Genomic DNA, 26,796 nt, shown 5'->3' with positions numbered 1-26,796 from the left:
TTTATATTTGCCGCCATTGATTTCATGGGTTACTCTCCCCGATCCACCATATGTTTTTTGCCATTTGTGTGGAGGAAGACAGCTTCCAGCTGGTTGGAGGTTGCGGTCTAGTCTGCCAACTACTCCATATCACCAGATGAAGAACGGAGTGCGCAGTAGACGTGCGCAGTGGGCACGCCGGTGGTGTGCCGGTGGGGCGCCGAAGACGCACCGAAGGCAAGCCTGTCTGCACCCGTCCGCAGCTGACCTTTGCCAGGACCCCTGTTTGTTCTAATTCAGATCAAGGTACTGGCCCAGGTCTAGAGATATTCAAGTAGAGACCTACTGTATCTTAGGGAAAACCCCCAATGTTGGTGCAATTCTCACTTATCGGATGGGGTAAAGCGCATTAATTTCCTGGAAGGCCCTTTCTCATGTATATATTGTAGATATCAGAGTATAGGCCCTGATCAACAGCCACACTATTTAGACAGCCCTACACTGTTGGGTCAATCATATATAAACATGAGAAACTACCCTGATATCAAAGCTATAAGACAGGACCCAGGGCAGGCACCTGCCTCCGCCAGGCAGAGCTGGAAGGGTTTCCTGGGCAAAGTCAGATCGCTTCCAAAACATGCAATCGAGATATGGAATTTACTCAACTCAGAGAAACCAGATCTAGGTTTTTTAACTGAGACATGGCTAAAACTGGGTTTCACCCCTGCAATTACCATGGCAATTCCGGAGGGTTATAGAGTCCAAAAACTGGATAGGCAGACTAAAGTGGGCAGTGGGATAGCAATAATCTATAATGATAGTGAATAAGTCACTATATTGGAGAAACGTAGTAACAGTACCCAGACTGCCAGTTCCTCTATAGGCAATGGCATAAAATTACACAAACTCCATCTCAGAGGTTTTTACATCACCATGGGATATTGAACCCAGGAATATTCAGGAGGACCTAGTCCATTTTAATGAGGTGGCTAAAGCCGCCATTGATCAGATCGCCCCATTAAAAACTTGATCCAGGAAATCAGGCAAGCCCAGGAGGCCTGGTTTACACTTGAGCTACATTACGAATAAAGTTATTGCAAAAATGTGGAGAGGCGATGGAGACAGACCCATCTTATTGATGATAAAGGACAGCCCCTACCCAGTATCACAAAAACATAAAGCTTGCTCGGAAATGCTGGCAGTTCACAGATGATCGCCGCTACTATAGAACCCTCACCTTGCATGAAGGTAAATTCATTGGTGAGCCTCCCTCCTCTGACTCAAGAGGAGGTGAAAACCTTAATGCGCAATGTCAAATCAGGTTCACCGCTTGATGTTATACCTGCAATAACCTCTTCCTCTCTTGTTAAACAACTGACAATTTTCTCACTACGTAATTTATCACTGAAGGAAGGCCAGCTTCCATTGGCATGGAAGGCGGCACAGATCATTCCAATCCGCAAAAATACCAAAGCCTCTATGGAAGATCTTTCTAATTTACGTCCAATCTCCCTCTTACATCTCATGAGCAAACTGCTGGAAAAGCACATTAATAAACAACTGTCGGACCATATAGAATCTGCAACCTACCTTGATCCATCGCAATCAGGCTTTCGGCCGAAACACAGTACCGAAAAAGCCCTGGTGGCTGTCACAGATAACATCAGGCTAGCGCTAGATAGTGGCCAATCCACCCTCCTGGTGTTATTAGACCTTTCAGCGGCATTCGATACAGTCGACCAGCAGATTCTGCTCAGGATACTGGAGGAATCCAGTATTGGTGGAGTCGCTCTGCAGTGGATGATAAGTTTCCTCACTAATTGCTCCCAGACAGTCAATCTGGGGCCGTATTGTTCTAAATCTAAAGAACTGACAAAGGGAGTGCCCCAGGGCTCTTGTCTAAACCCCACTTTGTTCAACATCTATATTGCTTCCATTGGCCACACTTCTAAGGAACTATGGGTTTCACCCGATATCATATGCAGATGACACTCAACTTACCTTCTCTTTCTATAAATCTTTCCAGGCAGCTCAAGCCACCTTCTCTTCTGGCATGTTGGCAATCTCTCAGTGGATGCGTAACAACTTTTTACAACTAAATGCCGGAAAGACTGAGATCATGCTTTTTGGTGAAGTCCCATTGCTGTGGACACCAGAGTGGTGGCCAAGAGACCTGGGGATTGCTCCAGTACCAAAGACAGTAGTTAAAAATCTAGGGGTTCGCATTGAGCAGGCCATGACAATGAAGGAGCATGTGACCCACACAGTTGGCTCATGGTTCCATGTGCTTAACCTGCAGAGAAGAGTCTTCCCATTCCTTCCCGATTCCACACGAAAGACTCTCATTCAGTCTCTAGTGCTGAGCAGTTTGGACTACTGCAATGCCTTGTTGATTGCAGCTAACAAGTCCTCTCTGGACCTCCTACAGGTAGTGCAGAATATGGCGGCTCGTTTAACACTGAATGCCCCTTACAGAACCGCCTCACTCCCCCTTGTCCAACAGCTCCATTGGCTGCCTGTACGCAAACAAATAAAGTTTAAAGTTTGCTGCATTGCCCACAAAGCAGTGTGGGGTAACAGACCTATTTACCCGATGGAGAAACTTAACCGTTACATTTCCCGTAGGGATTTTTGCTCTGGCTCAAAATTCCACCTCAACATACCTAAGGTCAAGAAGTTAAGGACAGGGGGAAAAGACTTTTCATATCTGGCTCCCCTCTACTGGAACTAGCTTCCCATCTCATTGAGGCGGTGCCCGGACCATCTGCAATTTAGAAAGGCTTTTAAACTGCTCTGTTCTAGACACCCTCCTGTGTGAGAGCTTTCCTATGTGGGTCGTGAGCGCTGAGATACTCCTTTGGGGGTTGATTCAAGCACTATACACATCCATAAAAATAGAAATAAATAAATAAAATAGGGCAACAGCATCATTGCTAGACAGCAAATCTGCTATTAAAAAGTGCAAGACAGATATTAAGGAAGAAGCCATGAATTGCCTTGTAACGACTTGTCAAGAAATTAATTCTCAAAATGTTTGGCAAATGTAACAAATGAGCAGCACCCCGTTATCAAGGGTGAGCATTTGAGCTCAAATATTGCTCCACAGAGCTGGCCGGACCATTTCAAGCATGTTAAATCCTATGAGAACTAAACGCCAGTTGTACCTGATGATTCTTGTCCATACTTCCCCCTAAAAATTAAGTTTGACCTTGAGGCGTTAATAATGGTCATCAATGTTATCCCCTCTAATAAACCCCTGGGTCTAGATGGGGTCCCCATGGACATGTTCAGAGGTAATGTTGACCTGTGGGCACCCATCATCACCATTGCATTAATTTCTGGAGTATCGATCAAGATCCCCAATACCTGGCAGCAAGCAATCATAGTACTCATCTTCAAGTCGGGCCTTTGGCAGGATCCCCGCTGCTAATGGCCAATCTCACTCCTTGACTCTGTAGCCAAGGTTGCTGCTCAGATGATCCTTCATAGAACTGAGGGCTGGAAGAATACCACAATGGAGTATTGAATAGGGCCCAGTAAGCTTTCGAGAAGGTCTGTGGACACGGGAACAATGTCCACTTATAACCTTAACCTATTTGTGGGGAAATACACTTGCAGAGAAATGTCTACTATACCTCGCTTTCATGGACCTGAGCAGTGAATGCGATAGAGTCAAACGATCCAATCTGTGGTCCATTCTGGAGCGGATTGGTCTGTCGCAGGATCTGGTTGACATTTTGAATGCATTGTGAGGTCTGAGCCAGGGTGAGGTTTGGAACAGATGGGGAATGTACCCCCTATTCTCTTTGGCATGAGGTGTCCATCCAGGGTGCATTCTGACTCCTAATGACTTAAACTCCTTTGTTATTAGTTAGTGCCATGACCTAGTTAGATTAGGTCAAAACACGTGCAGGCGCTCCTTTACATCGATGACTCGGTCTTGTTCGCTCACACGCCTGAGGGGCTTTGGGGCCTTGTTGACAAATTATAATCCTTTATGGACAAAGTGGACTTAGATACCAACATCTCTAAGTCACAAAATATGATGTGAAGCCCATGCCATTTTATACATGAGGAACTAGGTCTGGCCTATGCTACTTACCTGGTGGGGTTCACCCTGCCATTTCCTATGGGTATAAAGTTGGAGTAACCCACAGACCTCCCTCAACTGTGTGATTATTGAGAATTGTCTGTCTTGTGACTATGGCCTCAAAATTCCACGGGTGAACTACCTACAACAAAAACTTTGGAAGATCTGATCAGTTTGTCAGTCAGGGATCCATCTCACAGGGGAAATCTGTTAAAATGAAAGGCCTATTCTTAAAAAGGGACGACGGAGAGATTATTAGGCCCCATATGAGAGAAGTCATTGACCTACAAATAACAGCAGGGGTTATCTTCCTCTGCCCTTGAGATGAATTATCACATGAAGCACATTTTATGGTGTTTGTGCAAATTTTATGGTGCACCAAGGAAATCTTTTCTACCCATACTTAAAAACGTGGGCTTCCAGCAGTACAAGCCCACCCTTTACTATCTGTGGATGCTCCCATTTTATACAGTGATCTATTCGGTGGGTGCGTTTCTGAGAAATGCAATTAATCAGCGCAGTTCTACTGCCTTTTAGGTTTACATACTGATAAGAGTCTGCAGTGAATTGATTACAATAATTTTGAATCATGTTTTAATGTGCTTTTATCTTTTCCTTTACCTTATCTTTTATGTATTTTATCTTACAATTCTTTTTTTTAGCTGCAATTACTGAAGGATGTAATACAGGATTGTAAACTTTTTTGTGTGAACTTTTCTGATTATATGCTATAATCAAAATAAAGTGTCTTGATGATTTTGGTGACCATTAAATAATTAGGTTAAATAACAGGTAGTTACTAAGAATAATTATGAAATCAACATATACAAGTAGTAGAATAGGGATTTTCTTACTTGCCATGGCTTAAAGTCCAAAATATCTGCACAAGCACCATTAAGGAAAGGACCTTGCCCCATCTTGCATGAGACCATGGCCTGCAATGCCATAGCAATGGCATAAACTGTGTTGTAGACACCGCATGTGATGCGCAGATTTGTCACGTCATTGTACATGCTCTGGGTTTCAGCCATCTTTTCCGAACCAGTGCAAGCATTAGTTCTATTCCCTGTGGAGCCCGCGTAGCCTTTCTGGTTTACCCATTTGCAGCCAAAATGTTCTTCCCAGAACTCTTCCACAAAAATATCATCAGCATCCATGGCAGGGTTGAGGCTGTTAAGAAACTCCTGAAGGCCTGGGATATCTCCCCTTTGGATTGAGAAACCTATGGTACCAAAAAGAACTCCAGAATACTTGGGCATGGAAAGAAGAGCAGATGTGGACCAGGCCTCACTGGCTATCCAGGTCTTCCCAGAGACCTTCTGCTTCACCAACTCCTCCAACAGGACCACCATATCTAATTCAGTCAGGAAGACAACTATGGCTTTGGCTGAAGAGCTCCTGATCACTTGTGTAATGTAGGAAGCTTCTCTGTCAGACCGACTAGTCAGGAGCATCTCTGAAAAAGCAACACAAAACCCCATCTTGCTGATCTCTTGTTTAAGAGTGCGCATTGCTTCTTGGCCATAGTCATTGTCTGTAGCAAGCAGGCCCACCCAAGTCCACCCAAAGTGCTTCAGCAGCTGGGCGAGACCAATGAACTGGAAGCTGTCACTTGGTACTGTCCGGAAAAATGACAGAAATTGGCTCCGGTCACTCAGGATTGAAGTTGTTGCAAAATAACTAATCTGTAACATGAATATAATAGGAATTTATTACGTGGCATAACAGCAATACCAACAAAGCAATATTTTTCTGGAGTACAGGTGTTCTAATATTCTAATACTGATGCTCCACAATTGAATCCTTTCTTGTTGGGCCATCATGTCTCTTTTTTCTGCCTTTCATTTATTTTCAAAGTGACATCCTCACAACCCATAATTTATTGCTTCCTGCCATTAATGTCAGTCGTTTTCTTGATCTGAACTCCTCATGATATGTATATTTGCACCTTGTTTTTTTTAGTCAGATTCTTTACAACATGTAGGTGCAAGCCCTATGTCGGTTTCCTGGTTCACTGTTTTAGGTCTGGCTTAACAACAATGGGCCATATTATCAAGGTATTTATCTCCCCTTTTTTGGCTTTCAAAGCCAAGAAAGGGGAGATAAAAGTATCTCCCTATCAGCAACAGGGTGCTAACACTCAAATTCGCATGTTAGCACCCTTTTTCTCTACGCTTCCCCTTGCATCTCTAATGAGATGCAAAGGGGGCGTTCCAGAGAAAAATAATAGGAGAAATGTTGTTAAGCGACATTTCTCCTATTATCAAGGATATCGCTAACCCTGTTAGTGATAAAAAAGCAGCGCTAACCGCAGTTAGCGCCGCTTTTTTTACACCTAGTATTTTCCTGACTTAGCCATGATATCCAATGGAAGGTGGATATCATGGCTAAGTTTGTGAGCCCCTATCATCAAGCTAACGCCAAACTTCGAGAGATTACTGTTGGTTTTCCAGCGATAATCTCTCATTTGGCAGTTAGCGAGAGGATTTTGATCACTTCTGAGATAAGCGTTGCTAATAGCACGCTATCTCAGTGATAAAAATCCACGCTACCCGGCGATAATTATCCTAGCGCTAAGTGCGCTTAGGGATAATTATCGCTGGGGCTTGATAATATGCCCTATAAGTGCCTGCCATGCTTTGTAATAAAAAATTCATAAAAGAACAAGTGCCCATTGTTGAATACATAGTAAAGACTATTCGATTGTCATTCACATTTTGCTTACACCCACACTGCAGCATACAGTATAAAGCAATGGGTCAGTTCACTTTGGCCATTGGCTAATGGGTCAGCTAACTTCAGCCATTGGCTAATGAGTCAGCCCACTTTAGCAATTACCTCCATTACCCCTTTGAGTGATGACATTTTACCTCATTACATGTGCATCTGCTTTAAAATGCTTTTTCTCATTTTTAAATGTTTTTCAAAGAAACTTTTTAATAAACAGATTGACAAAAATAGTCAAACATTTATTTATGGGTTGAGAAATTAGGTTGTTCTTTGAAGGGGATGACCTCTGTTCAAGAAACAGCTACAATCCTTGTCAGGGTGAACAACAAAATTCACAAAATTAACCTGTGCTTAACCCTCTGGTAACTTGGCACAAAAGAACTCAGGCTTAACTTAGAGGTAATGTGTAAAGTATTTATGCAGCACACAAACAGCAATAAAGTAAAAACACAAAATAAGAAAATCTCACCACAATTTAGAAAAATAGAGTATATTTGAATAAGTCATTTTACACCATACCAACAGAACTCCAACCACAGACATCTAGTCACACGAGACCGGGTCAAAGGCGAAAGTTAAGGCCAAACATGATGGAGTGCGGTTAGGATACAAGATGTGGAGTGGGCCCGGGACAGCTGAACTTCAGATTTAGAAAACATTTGTGAAGAAAAAATGTCTGAAAAGGAAACGTTTAGTGCGGCAATTATGCAGGACATCATCATCGTCGTCAGATGGCCTTGGGTCGAAGCTGCAGTAAAGATTTCTGCATTCGGACTTAGTTACTGAAATGGAAGTCGAAAAACGACAGTGGCAAAGGACAACTGAAACAGATTTTCTACTGCGGAGAAGAAGGCAGCGCAAAACCACAAAGTCAATCCGACTGGCAACGCTCCTCTGGCAGATAGGCAAACTATTTGACTGCAGTCTCCTCTTGGTTCTCAGGGTACTTTTTGGTTCACATTTTTCCTCAGTTTTGGAAAATGACCATCTGGCCAACTTTAGCACAGCAACCAAGGGTTCAGGGATGGTGGGAGACCCCATGAGGGTTCAGGACTCACTGAAGCAAGTTCAGGATGGTGGGAATCTGATATATTCCTGTGGCTCTGAAAAGGAGGTTGGCAAACTAGCCCTTAGGGTCTCTTCTGGTAGTCCTGGTTGCAGGTGTAAATGCAAGGATCAACAGAAGATATGGCCTCTGAGGTATCAAAGTGGACTCCATGCAGCAAAGCAGTCCTTCTGGTACAGCAGCAGTCTGGCAGAGTGCACAGCAGGTCACAGCAGCAGGCAGTCCTCTGGGAGTCCATCCACAAGTACAGTAGTGAACTGAAGAGTGTGTCTAATGGACACATTTTAATACCCTGGTTCCCTTCTTCTGGAAGGTGGGAGAAGGTCTGGAAACATAAGTAGAAGGGCTTAGAATATCCTGACTCCCTTGCAATAGCACCTAGATGGCTGCAGTGACAATACATGGTTGTTAGGACCTGTGTGTGAAGACAGGGCATTGGCCATCCAAGTGTAAATGGGCCTGTGCTCCTCTCCACTCACCCTTCCTGCCAGCAGATGGCCCTTTCAGGCACACCTAATCCCTCTATTGTGTGGCTGTCTAGGAGGAATTCATAAAGTCTAACTGTCAATTAAACGTAATCATGTGGCCCAAGATAGGCTGTGTAACCAGGGCCTATAAATTAAATACTACTAGTGAGCCTGCAGCACTGGTTGTGCCAGTCACTTAAGTAACACTATTACCAGCACCGCCATTACCACTATCTTTATCACCATCACTACGATGTAAACCAACACTATCAGCACCACTACTGATACCACTATCACAACCACTTTTGCCTCCATCACTATCATTGCCATCACTAACTGCATCACAGCTACTATTATCAATTTTGTCATCAACCTCATTTTCACCCACCACCATCACCTCCGCTATCATCATCATCATCAACACTATCACCAGCACTTACACTTTGTCCAACATCATCTTCACTAATACCACTATCATCAGCACCATCATCATAACAAATACTCCCTGATCACCATCCTCATGACTACCAACAAGATCCCTACAACTGCTAACACAATCACTACCACCACTAAATCAAATCATCAGATCTGTAAAGTGCACAGCTACTCAAAAAATCTTCACTATCACTATCATTATCTTTATCTCCATCGTCACTCCTACAACTACCACCAACCCATAAATATCTCCTTCCCCACTACTAGCACCAGCACTATACTACGACCATCAACACTACTCCTATCACCACTTTTATCAACATTACAAATAAAACCTTTGTCACTACTATCCCTATTTCCACTAACATCACCATTTCTAATGCAATCAGAGCACTCACCACTCACATACAGTGCATCCAATTTAAAGTGTGTTGCTTAGTCTTTAAAGGCTATTAATGCATTAGCCAGACATTATTGTTAGATGATTTGCCAAATACGAATGTCTGACTAAATATCGAAATCCACAATATCGATGTACAAAAATATCGGAACAAAATTATCGATGTCAAAAATATCGGGATCCTATACTTAACTATATATCTACACTAATATCGATTTTTTAATATCGATATACAAAAACATCGTTTACTCTGATATCGACTACATTAATATCGGAATACAAAAATATGGCAATCTGCAAAAAATAATGACATTTACAAAAATATCGACATCAAATATATCGTGCACATAAATATCGGATTATAAACTATATCGACTTTTTAAAAGCATTTCTTTACATAATTAATTAACGCTTTATATGTTTTCACATAAAAAAACATACAACACTTTAATTTATACTATAGACACACTATAAATGCATATAATATATAATATTGGTATATTTATATCACCTACACATATAAAAATATTCTATGCTACTTTGTATACTTTTATAATTATTGTTGGTTTTTCAATTCTAATACTAATTAATCACAACTGAAATTCAAATCTACTAACTAACCAATCACAACCCTAATTTTTTAAATGAACCAATAGTAAAGTAACTACTACTGACACTCCCCTATATAAGCAATGAAAACGTCATCACAAACTACTTGCCAAAAGTCACAGAAGGAGATTCATCTCTATCCGAATTGCTGCACAACAACTAGAAGAACAAGACTATCAACCTACTATTACATCTTCTAAGTAAGTACATAAAATAGATAGTGCATTATTTGCTACTTGTATTTACTTACCTGCTAAATACCCAGTGCCCCTTTGCTATTCATACTACTTTACATGCTAAATAATGATATAAAAATATTTTTTTTAGATACTACCACTACTGATAATTCTACTCCAAATAATTGTGAACAAAACATAGGAATACAGATTCTGAAAACTATGTAAGTAATTTGACATTGTTTCATTATGTGCACATTAATCTAAACACACAGAAATAATGACTTTTGCACACCATCTTTTTATTTTTCTGTAGATTCTACTACCGAAAACTGCACTACTACTGAACTAAGGACATCCGTACTATATCTACAATACTTTTTAGTAAGTAAGTAAATAAAATAGAAACTGCTTTATTTGCTAGTAATACTTAATTACCTGCTAAATACCCAGTACCCCTTTGATAATCATTGCAGTTAACATGCAAAATAATTATCTACAACTATTTGTTTAAGATACTACCAGAACTGAATATTCTACTCAAAATAACTGTGAACAAAGCATAGGAATACAGATTCAAAAATATATGTAAGTAATTTCACATTGTTTCATTATGTGCACATAAATCTAAACACACAGAAATAATAATTTGTCCCCCACATATTTATTTTTTTCTATAGATTATACTACTAAAATCTGCACTACTACTGAACTAAGAACATCAGAACTATTTCTACAACACTTTTTCCTAAGTAAGTACATAAAATAGAAACTGCATAATTTGGTACTACTAATTATTTACCTGCTAAATACCCAGTGGCCCTTTGCTATTCATACTACTTAACATGCTAAATAATAAAATAATATTATTTTTTTAGATACTACGACAACTGAATATTCTGCTCAAACTAACTGTGAACAAAGCATAGGAATACAGAATCGAATAACTATGTAAGTTAGGTCACATTGTTTAATTATGTGCTCAAAAATCTAAACACACAAAAATAATCAGTTGTGCTCAACATATTTTTTTTTCTCTGTAGATTCGACTACTGAAAACGGCACTACTAATTAACTAAGGACCTCAGTACTATTTCTAAAATACATTTTAGTAAGTAAGTATTATGCAACTGCAATAAATGTGGAAAAACAAGACAAACATTTATAACTGTTCTAATAAATTTCAATGATATATTGTTTATTTACAGAGCAAACACAGTGAATAGATATACAGAGAACATACAGAACTTCACAGTCTAAACAATAGTAATACAAATCACTAAGTAAGTATATTAAATAACATATTTACCACATGTTTAAAAAAACCTTCCAACATAGTGATTAAACTAACTAATATGTTCCTTATTTTTTAAAGATAACACTACAAACTATTCTCCAGAAGCTGAAGAAACAATTATACTGCCAAATACCAACCACAAAAAATATGTAAGTATCTTCACAATGTGAATCATGAAGAAACACTTTTGTAGTAAAAATAAGCTCTAAAATTGCAAATTTACCTAAACATTAAATAATAATATACTACTTTCATGTTTCTCATAACAGCTACAACAACATCACAACCATTTATCCTCAACTAAAGAAGCAAGAAACTCCTAAGTTTTGCTGTACATTCTAAAACACGTAAGTATAAACATTCCTACTTAACACTAACATAGATAATTTATCACATTTAAATTGACATTAACTATTATATATATATTTTATAGATATACAAAATACAAAATGACCGAAGGAGCCGAATTTGTGACCAGCCAAAAAGGAAAATTATTACTATGCTACATGGGTTACACGTACACACAGGGAAAACAATATGGCATGAAAGTGAATTGGAAATGTTGTAAATATTATTCGAACATGTGCTATGGCAGAGCAACAACAAGAGAAGCTACAGTACTATATACTAGGGAACATAATCATCCACCTAATATTACAGAAATAGAAGTTAGAACAGCTATGGAAAGTATAAAAGAAGCTAGTACCGGATCCCAAAAGCAAACTAATGTCATTTTAAAAGAAGCCATTCCTAAAATTCCCAAAACAGCCACAACCCAAATGCCAAATATCCTATCATTAAAAAGAACTATAGCACGAACCAAAAAAGCTACAACTTCTTCAACACCATCTCCCAGAACCTATCAGGATATAAATTTTACAGCAAACGAAATAATAACTTTAAATAAACAACCATTTATAGTTTATGACAACGAAAGCAATGAGAATAGGCTTATAATTTTTGGTACCAGTATGAATTTAGTGAAACTGCAGCAAAGCCAATATTGGATGATGGATGGGACATTTAACATCTGTCCCAAACCATTCTTCCAATTATACACAATACATGGCCTCTACCACAACTGCAACATCCCTTTGTTATATGCACTATTGCCTAACAAAAACAATTCTACATATATGGAATTATTAAATGTCATAAAACAAAAAACGAATGATTTCTCTCCTGAAAAAATCATTCTTGATTTTGAGCATGCAATGCTCTCAACTATTCTAAAAATCCACCCCCATACCTCCATTCAAGGCTGCTATTATCATTTCAACCAGTGTTTATGGCGACACCTTCAAAAAACTACCCTAAGTGTCGAATATGCTACAAATTCATCATTTGCTTTTCAAATCAAAAAACTAATTGCACTTGCCTATGTCCCTACAACAGATGTAGCTGAACATTACAACATTATTATAGACAGTCCATTCTACAAACAAAACGAAGCTAGATTAAGTCCTTTTCTCGATTACTTCGAAGACACCTGGGTAGGCAGACTCCACAGATCTGGCCACAGAAGAAATCCCAAATTCCTCATTCCCTGGTGGAACGTGTACAATAGTACCCTTAACGGGGAGTCAAAAACTAACAATGCCGTGGAAGGTTGGCACAATGCATTTGTCCAATCAACTGGCAGAACCAAACCTACTCTGGAAAAATTCATAAAATGCCTACAGAAAGAACAGAGCTATCAAGAATTTAGAATGGACCAATCTGTAACCGAACTTGTCCCTAAAACATCCAAGCAAAATAAACAAATGCACAAGTACCTGGTAGAACAAATTAAACTTTACCCTAATACGAAAGGCATAGAATACCTAAACATCATAGCCAAAACACTACTGTAAATAATTCTGAAACTGTTATAAAACACCAAAAGTAGCACCTAAGTATGCAAAAAAATGTTACGTGAGCTTCTAAAGTATTTAATGTATGCAATATATAATGATATTATTTAAATATATGCACACATTAAAACAAAATAATAAGTTAAAAACAATTCCATAATAAATATGACATTACCCACCCACAAAAATAATAGAAAGCAAAGACTTACCAATTATGTTGTCAATCCAATAACGTCCTTCACCACCAAAGTAATCCACGTAGTGCAAAAGTAACCCAAAAAAAAATGTAAAAATACAACTGTTCCAAAATTAAGAAATCCACGCGGTCCTTAGCCAGCGAACTACCATAAAAAAACCGAAAAAGTAGAAAAAAAGAAAGAATCGCTCCGGAAAACCCGAAAAATGTAAAGAAGTGTTTGTAAATCAGTGTTGGATGAAAAAAAAAACACTTCCTTAAAAAAAAAACGGAACTTCCGATGTAGCCTACACCTATGAAAAAAACATAGAAAACAGACATTCCCACCCACAATAATTAGCTAATAATTACATACCAACATATTAACATTGATGATTTAATGTTAGATATACCCTAAAAGACTTAAATTAACTCTATAAATAATTAATTAACTAACTAACACGACGTGTATTTACCATACGTAAATATCTGTTTTCAAAACCTAAAACATAACTCCCTCACATTCAACAACACTAAATATAAGGTCACTAGTCTAAAAACATCATAATAATACACATATAACATATAAAATGAACCTTACCTGCAGCGACGTGAAGTGTCTCCCAACCGCGATCAGCCCTTCTTCCAAATAACCCAAAACGACCGAACCCGGTTACAAAAGAAAGCACCAAAAAGAAATAAAATAGTCCCAAGTGTAAAATATAATATCTATCCAGAACCAAATGTGTTATAAAAATGTATTAATTTATGTTATTGTGAAAAAAAATTTTTTTTAATCCTACAAAGAAATCATAATCAAAAATGTACATGAATGTAATAATTAAATATGATGAAAACAATAATGTTTATGTTAACAATGTAAAAAAATGTAAGTACATTGTCACAAAATGGAAAAATGTAAAAAAGAGGAAAAAATGTTTTTTTTATATTATAAAAATTTGATCTTCACAAATGAAGCAGAAAAAAGCTTAACAGAAAAATATTTGTGATATTGATATTTCTTTGCTGACATAACAATATGTAAAAGAGATAATAAAAAATGTTAATTTCATATAAAAAAATAGAAAAATAATAATAGTTCTGTATAGTTGTTTTTAAGTGTGTTTATAATATTATTTTTCAAAAGAAATGTAAATAAAAAAATGTTATTATGAATTTATTTTATTTGTTAAAACTTTAATAAAATAAAAGTTTATACAATCATGGTGAATAAATTGTATTATTATCTTACTAAAAAGTATCAATGTTATTAAAAAATTTTAACTGTATATTAAATGTGAGTATATGTTGGACTCTAATAATGTAATGAATCATATACCAAATCCAGTGTACATTAAATTAGAGTAGGTGTTGCACACTAATAACATAAGAATTAATATTCCTACTGCATTCTACATAAAATGTTAATATGTGCTGTACACTAAATAATTAGAATAGATTATTCCAACTGTAGTCTACAGTAATTTTGAGTTGGTGTAATGTTATATATGTATAATTTCCTTTAATTGATTAAATGTAAAATAATTATATTTTTATCCTGTAGAACTAGGTACCAAAAACACAAAATTGACCCTGAACCCTACAAATACTCCTTTACCCAAAATCAGAACACTGACCCAGAACCCCAAAAATATACCTTTACCTAAAAACTGAAAACTGACCCAGAACCCAACAATGACCCCTCTACCCACAAACTGAAAACTGACCCTGAAAACAACAAATACCCCTTTACCCAAAAACTAAAAACTGACCCTGAACCCAACAAATACCCTTTTACCCAAAAACTAAAAACTGACCTTGAACCCTAAAAAACTACCCCTTTACCCAAAAACTAAAAACTGACCCAGAACCCTAAAAATATGCCTTTACCCAAAAATTGAAAACTGACCCTGAACCCAACAAATGGAAAGGGGCGACCACTCGGTCCCCCCGAACGTATGGCAGAGTGCCTCGATCCCCCCGGGAAGCCATTTTTGGGCGGGAGGCGCGTCTCGGCTGGTATGCCCGAAGCGGCGTAGCCGGGGCGCGCTTTTTCCCGCCCTTGAGTGGGCTGGCCTAGACACTGACGCCGCCGGCCACGCCCTCGGGGCAGGCAGGGGCGGGTTTACGCCCGCCCTGAAGATGGATAAAAGGAGACGCAAGACCAGAAGACATCCTCTTGTTCCTGTGCTCTGAAGCTGCACCTCCTCGCTGCACGTGAGCTCGAGACGGAACGAAGAGCCAATTTTGAGCGTTTTAATCGTTCTTGTTTGTTTTTCAGTTACTTTGTTGGAGAATGCCGAAGAAGGTTGGAAAGCGCATGAATACCGACCAGATGCTGCGTGTTCTCATGAAGGAGATGTCCGAGCTAAAGAAGCGGGTGGACAAGAATGAGGAAAGGGGTCCAAAACGTCCTTTGGCGGGAGCAGCCCCGGGAGGGAAAAACAAGAGGCCCAGGAGGGGGGCAGCGGGTGATGAGATCCCCGGTCCCAGTGCCCCGCTCGAGGCCCCAATTCCCGTGCCAGAGGAGGGGAATCCGATCACCCCCGTGTCCGAGGATGATATGCCGCCCGAGTTGGCAGCACAATTGGCAGCGTGGTTGGGTAAAGGTAACGAGGGCGCCACGGCTGTCGAAGCGCAGGCGCTGATAAAGCAATTGCGTGAGAAACGGGAAGCAGCCAAGGTGCCCGTGCCGGCTGCAGCAGGGGACAAGACACCAGGGACGATTGCGACCACAGAGGCAGCGTCGGGTGCAGGTAAGCGGCCATTGCCGATCGCGAGGGATGAGTCAACACCCTCTCGGAGAGAAAAGTTGGGGCAACATGTTCCTTTGGCAATTAAGGAAAAGATTTGGGCGGGGGAGTATGTGAACATTTTTTCATTGCTTGTTGATCATTATGAGGTGGAGCATGTAAAGAGTCAGAAGGATCTCATGCATCCGAGTGTTTGGCGCGCAAAAATGGCCGCCTTTAAAGTGAATGAGAATATCGGCAATTGGGGCAATGCCTGGGGAATCTTTACATCAATCTTGGGGGAACGTAGACCTGAGTTGCTTTCCGAGTTCCCAATTTACCAATCACGAATCATGGGGTACTCGACATCGCACCAGGGTAATCATTGGTTTTGTTACGATAATATGTTCAGAAAAGAAAAGGAGCATAATAAAAGTTTAACCTGGGATTGTTATGATGCCTTGACTTGGGATAAAATGAAAGAGTCAGGAATGTTGAAAATGCCGTTGGTAGGAAGTAATGTGGGCGAATCCTCCCGACAATATGCGGGGACGCCTTTTCGATCAGGTTCGGGGGCCGACGATCACTCGAAACCTACCGGCAATACAGGAAGAAAGGGTTTCTGTTTTAATTACAACAGAGGTAAATGTACGAGACCGCAGGGATCGTGTAAATTCAAACATGAATGTAGTGGGTGTGGGTCGTCCCATCCTGAGGCCTCGTGCAGAGCCAGAACGGGTGATAACGGGGGGAGAGGAGGTGCCAAACAGGTCTAATATAGTCCGAGGGGCGCCTTTACCCACTCCCATTGATACCCTGGCAATGATTCCTTGGCTCAGTGACTACCCGGATCGTACTTCTGCTGGGGTGCTGCGAAACGGTTTTTCGTATGGTTTCCGCATCCCGGTAGGGGACTTTCAGGGTGTGGATAAGTGTAAAAATCAAATTTCCGTCTTGCAGCATACAACCGTAGTACAGGATAATATCCGGAAAGAGGTGACTCGAGGTCGGGTCGCTGGCCCGTTTAGTGTACCCCCGGTCCAGAATTTTGTTTGTTCCCCCTTAGGGGTAGTCCCCAAGAAAGACCCTGGAGAGTTCCGACTAATTCATAATTTATCGGCTCCACGAGGTTTGTCCGTAAATGAGGCAATCGACCCAGAAGTGTGTTCGGTGCGGTACGCATCCTTTGATGAGGCCGTAGCCATTTTGAATCGCCTGGGGCCCGGGGCGCTGATGGCGAAGTCAGATATCGAGTCAGCGTTCCGATTGCTCCCGGTACACCCAGACGACCAGCGTCTCCTAGGTTTCATGTTTCAGGGTTGTTATTACATGGATAGGTGTATGCCAATGGGGTGTTCTATATCCTGTGCTTATTTCGAGAAATTCAGTAGTTTTCTACAATGGGTCTTCACAAAGAAAACGGGTTTCCTAGATGTAATGCACTACCTTGATGATTTCCTGTTTCTTGGGGCTGACGGGGGTCTTGAATGTGGCCGGGCCTTGGCCGAATTTTGTGTGTTGATGAAACAGTTTGGTGTGCCATTGGCGCCGGGTAAAACAGTGGGTCCTACGACTTGCCTCGAGTTTCTGGGGATCGAGTTGGACTCCATTGAGGGGTGTTTCCGTTTGCCAGCCGAGAAAGTGTTGAAGTTCAGGGCGGCGCTGCAACTGTGTATAAAGGCATCAAAAGTTACGCTGCAACAATTACAGCAGGTGGTGGGACAGTTGAATTTTGCCCTGAGGGTAATACCAATGGCCCGCCCGTTTTCCCGTTCAATTGCCCAAGCGATGGTTGGCCTTGAAGAAGGCCATCATCGCACGAGACTATCAGCCGAGATCCGCCAGGACATGCGTATTTGGTTAGCATTTTTGGCGGATTTCAATGGTAGAATCGTCTGGAATAAACCAGCCGTGTCTTCTGAAGAGCTGGGGCTGTGGACAGATTCGGCGGGAAGCGTAGGTTTTGGCGCCATTTTCGGCACAAAATGGTCGGCACAAAGATGGCCGACATGGTGGCATGAGAATGGCCTGACGAGTAATATTGCTTTCCTCGAACTGTTTCCCATCTTGGTGGCCTTGAGAACATGGCCTGATGGGTTCAAGGATCACTCTGTCATATTTTGGTCTGACAATATGACCGTGGTCGAGTGCATCAATAGTCAGGCAGCACGTTGTAAACTGATCTTAAGACTGCTTAAAGAAATTGTTTTACTGTGTATGCAATTGAACGTGCTATTCAGAGCAAAACACGTTCCAGGGGTGTTGAATCAGGCGGCTGACGCACTGTCTCGTTTTCAAATGCAGGCTTTTTCGGGTTTCCTTCCCTCAGCGGACCCGGAGCCGGCACCATTTCCCGAAGCTCTCTGGTCTCTCGGTGCCCCGAACTTCGTCACCTCGTGGGAGAGAGTCTAGCACCAAGGACGAGGAAGGCATACGAAGGGGCGTTTAGGGCCTATTTAGCCTTTTTGGGGACTGTTAGAGAGCGACTTTGGGGTCACGAGGAATGGGTAGTGAATTTCCTGTTGTCCTTACGTAGGGCTGGGAAATCGGTGGCTACGGCCCAGAGGCATCGTGCTGCCATTTCCTTTGTTGCCAGAGCACATGCTATCCAAGACCCTACAGCGTCTTTCGTTGTGCAGAAAGCGCTGCGTGGGTGGCAACGCCTGGAGGGTCGCAGAGTGGATTTAAGGCGCCCGATAGGTTTGGATAGATTGTCCCAGTTGTTGGCTACACTACCTGCCACATGTTCATCTCAGTTTGAGGCGGTGCTGTTCCGAGCCGCTTTTACGCTAGCATTTCACGGGGCAATGCGGGTAAGCGAACTAGTTGCGAGGAACAAACTGGATGTGGCGGGGGGTTTGTGCCAGGAACACGTTCAGATCAGGGGAGAAACAATGACTGTCTCCTTTGTAAGGTCCAAGACGGACCAAGATGGGTTGGGTGACTGCGTCATCATACGCAGGATTCCTGGATCCTCCATATGTCCGGTAAAGTGTTTAGAGGATTACCTAGCACGAAGGGTGGCATCATGGGGGGGGACTTTGTTAAGACACGCGGACGCCACCCCACTGACGAAATTTCAGTTTCAGCGGGTGCTTGCGATGTCAATTGCCGCTGCGGGCTTGAACCCGGGCGATTTTGGGACCCATTCCTTTCGGATAGGGGCTGCTACGGAAGCTACAGCCAGGGGTCTTAATGTTGAACAAGTGAAACGAGTGGGGCGTTGGTCCTCCAATTGTTATAAAAGATACGTGCGGTTGCACATGTTGTGAAGCTGTAATTATGTACCCTGTACTCACGCTTCTTGTTTTGTTTGGTTTCAGTTACGCAAGCCTACGAGGCGGGGCGGACTATGCAGTCGACCCTACACCGGGCCAGCGGTCAGACATCACCGGCTGTGAAAAAGGAGGTGTGGGTCGTGGGCCACTCATACGTGAGGCGTGCCGCAGACATATTCAAAGCAGGTGACTTGGTTCACGTAGCTGGGGAATACGGGTACAGGATGTCCTTCCACGGAAGGGGCGGTCTCTGTATTGACCAGTTTCAAACATTCTTTGAGGATTTGTTAGGGCGGACAAGGTCACCGCCGTCTATAGTTATAGTACATGTTGGGGGCAATGATTTGGTCACCATCGGTAGACGACTACTCCTGGAGGCAATGCTTTCCACTGTAAGTTGGTTGGCAAGGAGAGTTCCGGGGTGTACGATTGCATGGTCCCATTTGATTCCACGAAAGGTGTGGCGGGGGGCTATCTCTATACCTGCTTTGAATCATTCCGTTAGAAAGCTTAACAATAAAGTGAGTAGGTTGTTCCGTTCCAGGACATTGCATTCTATTTCCCATGGCTGTATTAATGATGACAGGATGTATTCGGGGGATGGTGTGCATTTGTCTTGGGTGGGGAATGAGTTATTCTTAGGAGACTTCTTAGCATGGTTAAAATCTTTGAAACATGACCTTTAGGTAGGAGTTTTTGTGGGGAGTCCGGATAGCCGGTCAACTATCCTGCCTTGTGGCGGTAAGGTCATGATCGGTGAGCACTAATTGGAAGATCCCTATGAGTGGGCGTCACCCAACACGGATGGGAGCGCTCGGGGGAGGTGGCCTTTGGCCCCTCAACGGGGAGGCGGTCCCTTCTAAGGATGGGTCGCCGAAAGGAGAGGAAAGGCGGTCAAGGCCCCTTCCTGTGTAGGAGGGGGTACAGCCCCCTCCTGGGGAATTTCCCGGGGCCAGGGACATCTGCGACGGCAGATGCGGTAAGTTGTGTGGGGTTGGGGGGAGGTCTACGATACCTTCTAGATACCTCACACGAGTTCGAACGACCTTTAAATGGCGTCGAGTTGATAAGTGCCCCCGTCAAGACAAGGGAAATTGTAGTAGTTGCACGTGAGTACGCCTCAGTGCGGTCGCCCCTCCCAAGTGGGGGGGGTATGTCTGGTTAGGGATCTTGACACCGGTTACGACCTTGCCGTTGGCCCTTAAACGTTAGGATGTACAATTTCAATATTTCAAGTAAATGTTTTGTAGGATGTTAGATCGGCTAGGAGAACCTCTGTATTAGAGAATCTGTTAAAGTTAGCCAAACATCGCAATGTGGTATGAAATTGTACATTAATGTTTAACCGTTTTAATTTTTTGTTTTAATAAATACGGCCGGGAGGGTCACTCCCTCCCACTTCCAAAAACTTCAAGAACTGTTTCCGGTTTCCCTCATTTGGGGATTGTGTTGAGAGGGGGTGGCGGGTATCTCAGCCATATACCCCTTTACCCAAAAACTGAAAACTGACCCTGAACCCAACAAATACCCCTTTACCCAAAAACTAAAAACTGACCCTTAACTCAACAAATACCCCTTTACCCAAAAACTGAAAACTGACCCAGAACCCAACAAATACCCCTTTACCCAAAAACTGAAAACTGACCCTGAATCCAACAATGACCCCTTTACCCACAAACTGAAAACTGACCCTGAAAACAACAAATACCCCTTTACCCAAAAACTAAAAACTGACCCTGAACCCAACAAATACCCCTTTACCCAAAAACTAAAAACTGACCCTGAACCCAACAAATACCCCTTTACCCAAAAAATAAAAACTGACCCTAAACTCTAAAAAACTACCCCTTTACACAAAAACAAAAAACTGACCCAGAACCCTAAAAATATGCCTTTACCCAAAAACTGAAAACTGACCCTGAACTCAACAAATACCCCTTTACCCAAAAACTGAAAACTGACCCTAAACCCAACAAATACCCCTTTACCCAAAAACTGAAAACTGACCCAGAACCCAACAAATACACCTTTACCCAAAAACTGAAAACTGACCCTGAAACCTAAAAAATACCCCTTTAGCCAAAAACTAAAAACTGACCCAGAACTCTAAAAAAAACCCTTTACCCAAAAACTAAAAACTAACCCTGAACCCTACAAATAGCCCTTTACCCAAAAACTGAAAACTGACCCTGAACCCAACAAATACCCCTTTACCCAAAAACTGAAAACTGACCCTGAACCCAACAAACTACCCCTTTACCCAAAAACAGAAAACTGACCCTGAACCCAACAAATACCCCTTTAACCAAAAACTGAAAACTGACCCTGAACCCAACAAACTACCCCTTTACCCCAAAACTGAAAACTGACCCTGAACCCAACAAATAGCCCTTTAACCAAAAACTGAAAACTGACCCTGAACCCAACAAATACCCCTTTAACCAAAAACTGAAAACTGACCCTGAACCCAACAAATACCCCTTTAACCAAAAACTGAAAACTGACCCTGAACCCAACAAATAGCCCTTTAACCAAAAACTGAAAACTGACCCTGAAGCCAACAAATAGCCCTTTAACCAAAAACTGAAAACTGACCCTGAACCCAACAAATACCCCTTTAACCAAAAACTTAAAACTGACCCTGAACTCAATAAATACCCCTTTTCCCAAAAACTGAAAACTGACCCTGAACCCAACTGATACCCCTTAACCTAAAAACAATTAATCAGTAAATAATTATATGTAGTATATGATCTTCATTCATTAATAAATTAGTTCACATTAATTACCAATTAACTGAAAAATAGAAATATACATAAACATTTAATAATAAATTAATTATTATGACGTTACTTCACACCCTTATCCCCTATAAACCCCAAAAACAACTCCTAAACCTATATATTAATGTAAAAAATTTAATAAAAAATAAAATCAAAATAACCCAAATCTTAATATATGTAGACATAATTAAAGTCATTATTCTAATAAACTAATTATTATCATTTAATTGACAATTAATTAGTTATTCATAATATGGACTCTGTGTTCTTAATAAATCCGGTAATTAAATTTAATTATATCCCAATTAGGTATAATTTAGGAATATTGCTAAACATATATTATTTATAGATTTATTATAAAATTAATTCACACACTTATCCCCTATAAACCCAATAACCCGCTCATAAAACATGAAATGTTGTAATAACAAATTTTTTTACAACATTGTTAAAATCCTAAACAAAAACGTATATCTGTAAAAAAAATTAAGTACATTATTATAATTTATTATTTAAAATTAATTAATTACCAATTAATTAGTGATTAATAATTTGGACTATATAATCTTAATTAATTAACTAATTAATTATAAATTATTACAAATTAGGTATAATGTTGGAATATTTTATAACATGTATTAATTAATTAATTAATTATTAAATTACTTCCCACCCTTATCCCCTATAAACCCAATAACCCGCTCCTAAACCTTGAAATGTTTTTTTAAAAAAATATTTTTTATAAATGTAAAAATACTAAATAAACATGTATCTACATTAAATTATTTAAGTATATGATTATGATTTCTTAATTAATATAAATTAATTACCAATTATTTAGTAATTAATAATATAGACTATATGATCTTATTTAATTAACTAATTAATTATAATTAATTAACAATTAGGTATAATTTAGTATTATTTAATGACATATATTAATTAATTATTAATAAATTACTTCCCACCCTTATCCTCTATAAACCCAATAACCCGCTTCTAAACCTTGAAATGTTTTTAAAAAAATTTTTTTTTTATAAATTTAAAAATACAAAATAAACATGTATCTACATTAAATTAATTAAGTATATAATTATGATTTCTTAATTAATATTAATTCATTACCAATTAATTAGTAATTAATAATATAGACTATATGATCTTATTTAATTAACTAATTAATTATAAATAATTAACAATTAGGTATAATTTAGTATTATTTAATGACATATATTAATTTATTATTAATAAATTACTTCCCACCCTTATCCCCTATAAACCCAATAACCCGCTCCTAAACCTAGATATGTTTTTTTTTTTAAATTTATTTATATTTGTTTTATTTATAATAATACACCTATTTTAATACATTTTATATACAATTATTTTACTTTTTACTATACTATTGATTATTTCCATTACTACACGATATTTTTTTTTTAACGATATTTTGTCACACGATATTTTTTTTTTCGATATTTTTTCATACTTACCTATTCCGATATTTTTGTATCCGATATTTTTGCTTACCTATATTTTTGACCTTCGATATTTTTACTTCGATATTTTGTCGTTCCGATATTTTTTTTTCGATATTTTGTCTGATTACCGCCAAATACATCCCAGTAAGGGCATTGAGCTCTCCCAAGGCTAACCTTCTAGTGGTACCTAGGTTTCAAGTCAAGAAAACTTTATTCGGTTGTTTAAAGTGACAACCATAAAAGCATTACACACTTTACTCATATTGGCTCATGTTTGCATAAAAAACGGTTAAAAATGACAACAACGAAACGCTCGCAAAAAGTTACAGGCAGATTAAACATTCAGATTATTAAATAAAAATGTTCTAAAAGCGTAAAAGGGTTATCTTTTCAATTAACAGTGCTATTATCCTTCCATACTTTTCCTAAATTTGATTGCCAGTTTTAAAAAACTACATACGAACAGGGTACAATCACAACTTAGCATCTGGAGATAATAAAGTGCTGGTCTGTATTGAGAAAAGTTCAATTTTTTAAGACAAGGTTTTAAATATAGCCTCCTTGGTATATTATAAAAAGGACAAAAAAATAAGAAGTGTGCCAGGTCTTGCGGAGACTTTTTGTCGCAGCCGCAAGCCGGCAACACTTGTCCACGACCTAGGTTTCATAAAACTAGGATGGGGGTCGTAGGTTTTCAGTTCTGATGTCTGAGAGGTGGAATCCTCTTCTTATGCAAATTCAATCACTTACATCATTGGAAACATTAGACACGCATTGAAAACCTGGCTGTTTGAGAAAGCCTTTGACTCTGACCTATAGTTCTCTGCTGGAGCATGTGTGTCATTTTCTGAGTATAGGCGCGATGATACATTTGAGTGAACATGAATTCTATAATTACTAGCAACCCTAACCCTATATCCTCCAGGAGTGTGGATACATCTGAAGTAGTACATACTGCTGAGCAGTGGGAAGCCAAACTTTGATCTCTCCCTTTTCACATCTGGAAAGGTCACATATCTACTCCAGCAAAGGGCTGGTTAACTTCCGTCAACGGATGGGAAGGAGAACGTGTCATCCCTAGATTTGCAGGAGGTATAGTAGAAGAGCTTCCTCCCAAGGAAACAGGTTTTATCTGTAGAGAAAGAACAGCGTGGCTCTCTGACCTCTCTGTGGACATCAACTCTATGTATAAATCTGCACAGAGGAAATAGGTGGTCTGGGAATTGCCACATTACATTGTCTGAATTATGCCTGCACCTGGCCTCTCCAGGTGTACTACTGGCATTGTGAGGTAGAGATGTAATTATATGCACACACTTTGACATTGTTATTGGTGAAAAGGGTCCAAAATGATAAAAGTGTTTCTCTGTACTACCATTTTTAGTGCTAAACATGGACATATGAGGCATTTTCATGATTTACTGTGTGTTGCATTAAAACAACAAACCTCGCAAACTTTGAAAAGTTCCAAAGTTTTCCAAACCCTTGCAAAAACTCCCAAGTAATAGTGCAAAACTCAAAGATTCTGGTGAGGTGAGCGGTGAGCAGAGTGCCTTTTAACTGCCTGCATTGCTAATGAAACAGCCCTCATCTAATTGTCCTCTCCTTTTTTAAATGGCACAATTTGATTTATATTTAATAAAGCCATGTCCTGTCATCTAATGACTTAAGTTGTTATTTTATACGTAAAGTTATTACAAACATCTTTTAACACACCAATGTGTGCTTGTCACTGAGTCCTCTGTGGAATGGAGATGTGTAAACCAGAGATTTGGTAATTATATAATGACAGAAACTTCTGAATGGTTCTGATCATATCTATCTATTGGACAAGCTCATTGAGAAGTCCACATATCTTTGACCAATGCTATCTTCATTAAAAATTCGATATTACTTGTGAACGAGTAGACCGTGGTATTAACTTACCCAGAAATGCATCAGTCAAGGTTTTTCACTCTTATAGGATTCTATGTAATCCTCCACTCAGCACCTTGTGAGTGCTGCACATTTTGCAGCCTCTTTTTCAATGCATTAATTGGACATTATTCAACATAACACACATATACTGGTCACCTAGATGCCCCAGCAGTTCCTCTGCAGGCAACACTACTCCCTGTTGAAACCAACCCTTTGCTCTTGAAATAAAGAAGTCTTCATCACCTGCGGTATCATGTAGAGACCAAGTAGATGCGCCATGATGATAGAACGTGTTGAGCCTGAATCTCCTATGACTGAGGCAAGCGGGGTGCTGCCTCGGCATTGGTAGTTAGGTATGAATGCGCTTTGACCTGTCAGCATCCAGAAGGTTCCCTGTAATGCTTGCTTCAAGGCTGCACAGGAATCAAAAATCTGGAACCCAAGGGTGATATTATGGAGAATATCTGAGTTGTTGTTGATCTCCTCGATGGCAAATATCATACTTCTTACCCAGCGGTAATAACGAAAACCAAATCTGAAATGATAACAAACATTAGTGTGCCATTTAATATATCTGCAGTCAGAAATTCTCTGTCCCACCACCATCCGATGATTCATACCTCTGTCATCACTTATAATAATGTTCTTTGTTAGTCCAAATAAGTAGCATCAAACATTTTCAATTTGTTTGGTTATTGATCGGCTCTGGTTTACAGCTATTATTACTGCACATTATTGCTACTACTTCTGTAAAAAAGCTGCTTTTAAAAAGCACTTTCACCCTTAAACATGCAAAGGATTTAAACTTTACTAAAGTTTCCTTTGCCACAGGTGTGGTCTCATCATGCTAGGGTGGCGACCTCCTTGCTAAAAAAGATGATTTGGAAAAGGCCTGCCCATGTAATCATCATCCAATTAGCTTCCTCTCAAAAGTCAGTGTTAAGAAGAGAAAATGGTGAAACAAGTTTCTGCTTACCTACTAGAAGATTGTGATCTTCTTGATGCTTGGCAGATCAGTTTCCGATCTGGAAATGGTACAGTGATGACGTTGGCGATTACAGTTGTGAGCTCAGGACTCTTCTGGACAAGGTTGAAGCTGCTAGGCTTATCTTTGATACCATCAATCATCTTACCACTTAGCAGACACTGAATGAGCTGGGTTTCTCTAGGTCAATGCAATCATGCTCCCCTTGCTCCATCACCACCTCTAACACCCTTCAATTCTACCTCCATATAGATCAACTACAGTCTGTAGGGTCCTACAGGAATCAGTTCTGCCCCCTATTCTTTTTAGCATTTAAACAACACTACTTGCCCAAATTATTAGA

The 26,796-nt window shown here is 39.9% G+C and overlaps 1 protein-coding gene across 1 annotated transcript in view; it reads right to left on the bottom strand.

Moving 5' to 3' along the window:
- Positions 1-26,596, bottom strand: part of LOC147678532 (extracellular calcium-sensing receptor-like) — a 42,386-nt gene extending 15,790 nt beyond the window's left edge. Inside the window, exons 1-3 of the mRNA XM_086945677.1 lie at positions 26,445-26,596; positions 25,712-26,003; positions 4,924-5,754 (exon numbers count right to left, since the gene is read on the bottom strand). Coding sequence (XP_086801803.1) covers positions 4,924-5,754; positions 25,712-26,003; positions 26,445-26,596 — 1,275 coding nt within the window. The remainder of the gene's footprint in view (positions 1-4,923; positions 5,755-25,711; positions 26,004-26,444) is intronic.
- Between the last annotated feature and the right edge of the window lie 200 nt (positions 26,597-26,796).

The sequence above is a fragment of the Lissotriton vulgaris genome, chromosome 12 (assembly GCF_964263255.1).
Source record: "Lissotriton vulgaris chromosome 12, aLisVul1.2, whole genome shotgun sequence".
NCBI lineage: Eukaryota > Metazoa > Chordata > Amphibia > Caudata > Salamandridae > Lissotriton > Lissotriton vulgaris.
Note: the sequence above shows the minus strand (reverse complement) of the source record. Positions and strands in the feature narration are given on the sequence as shown.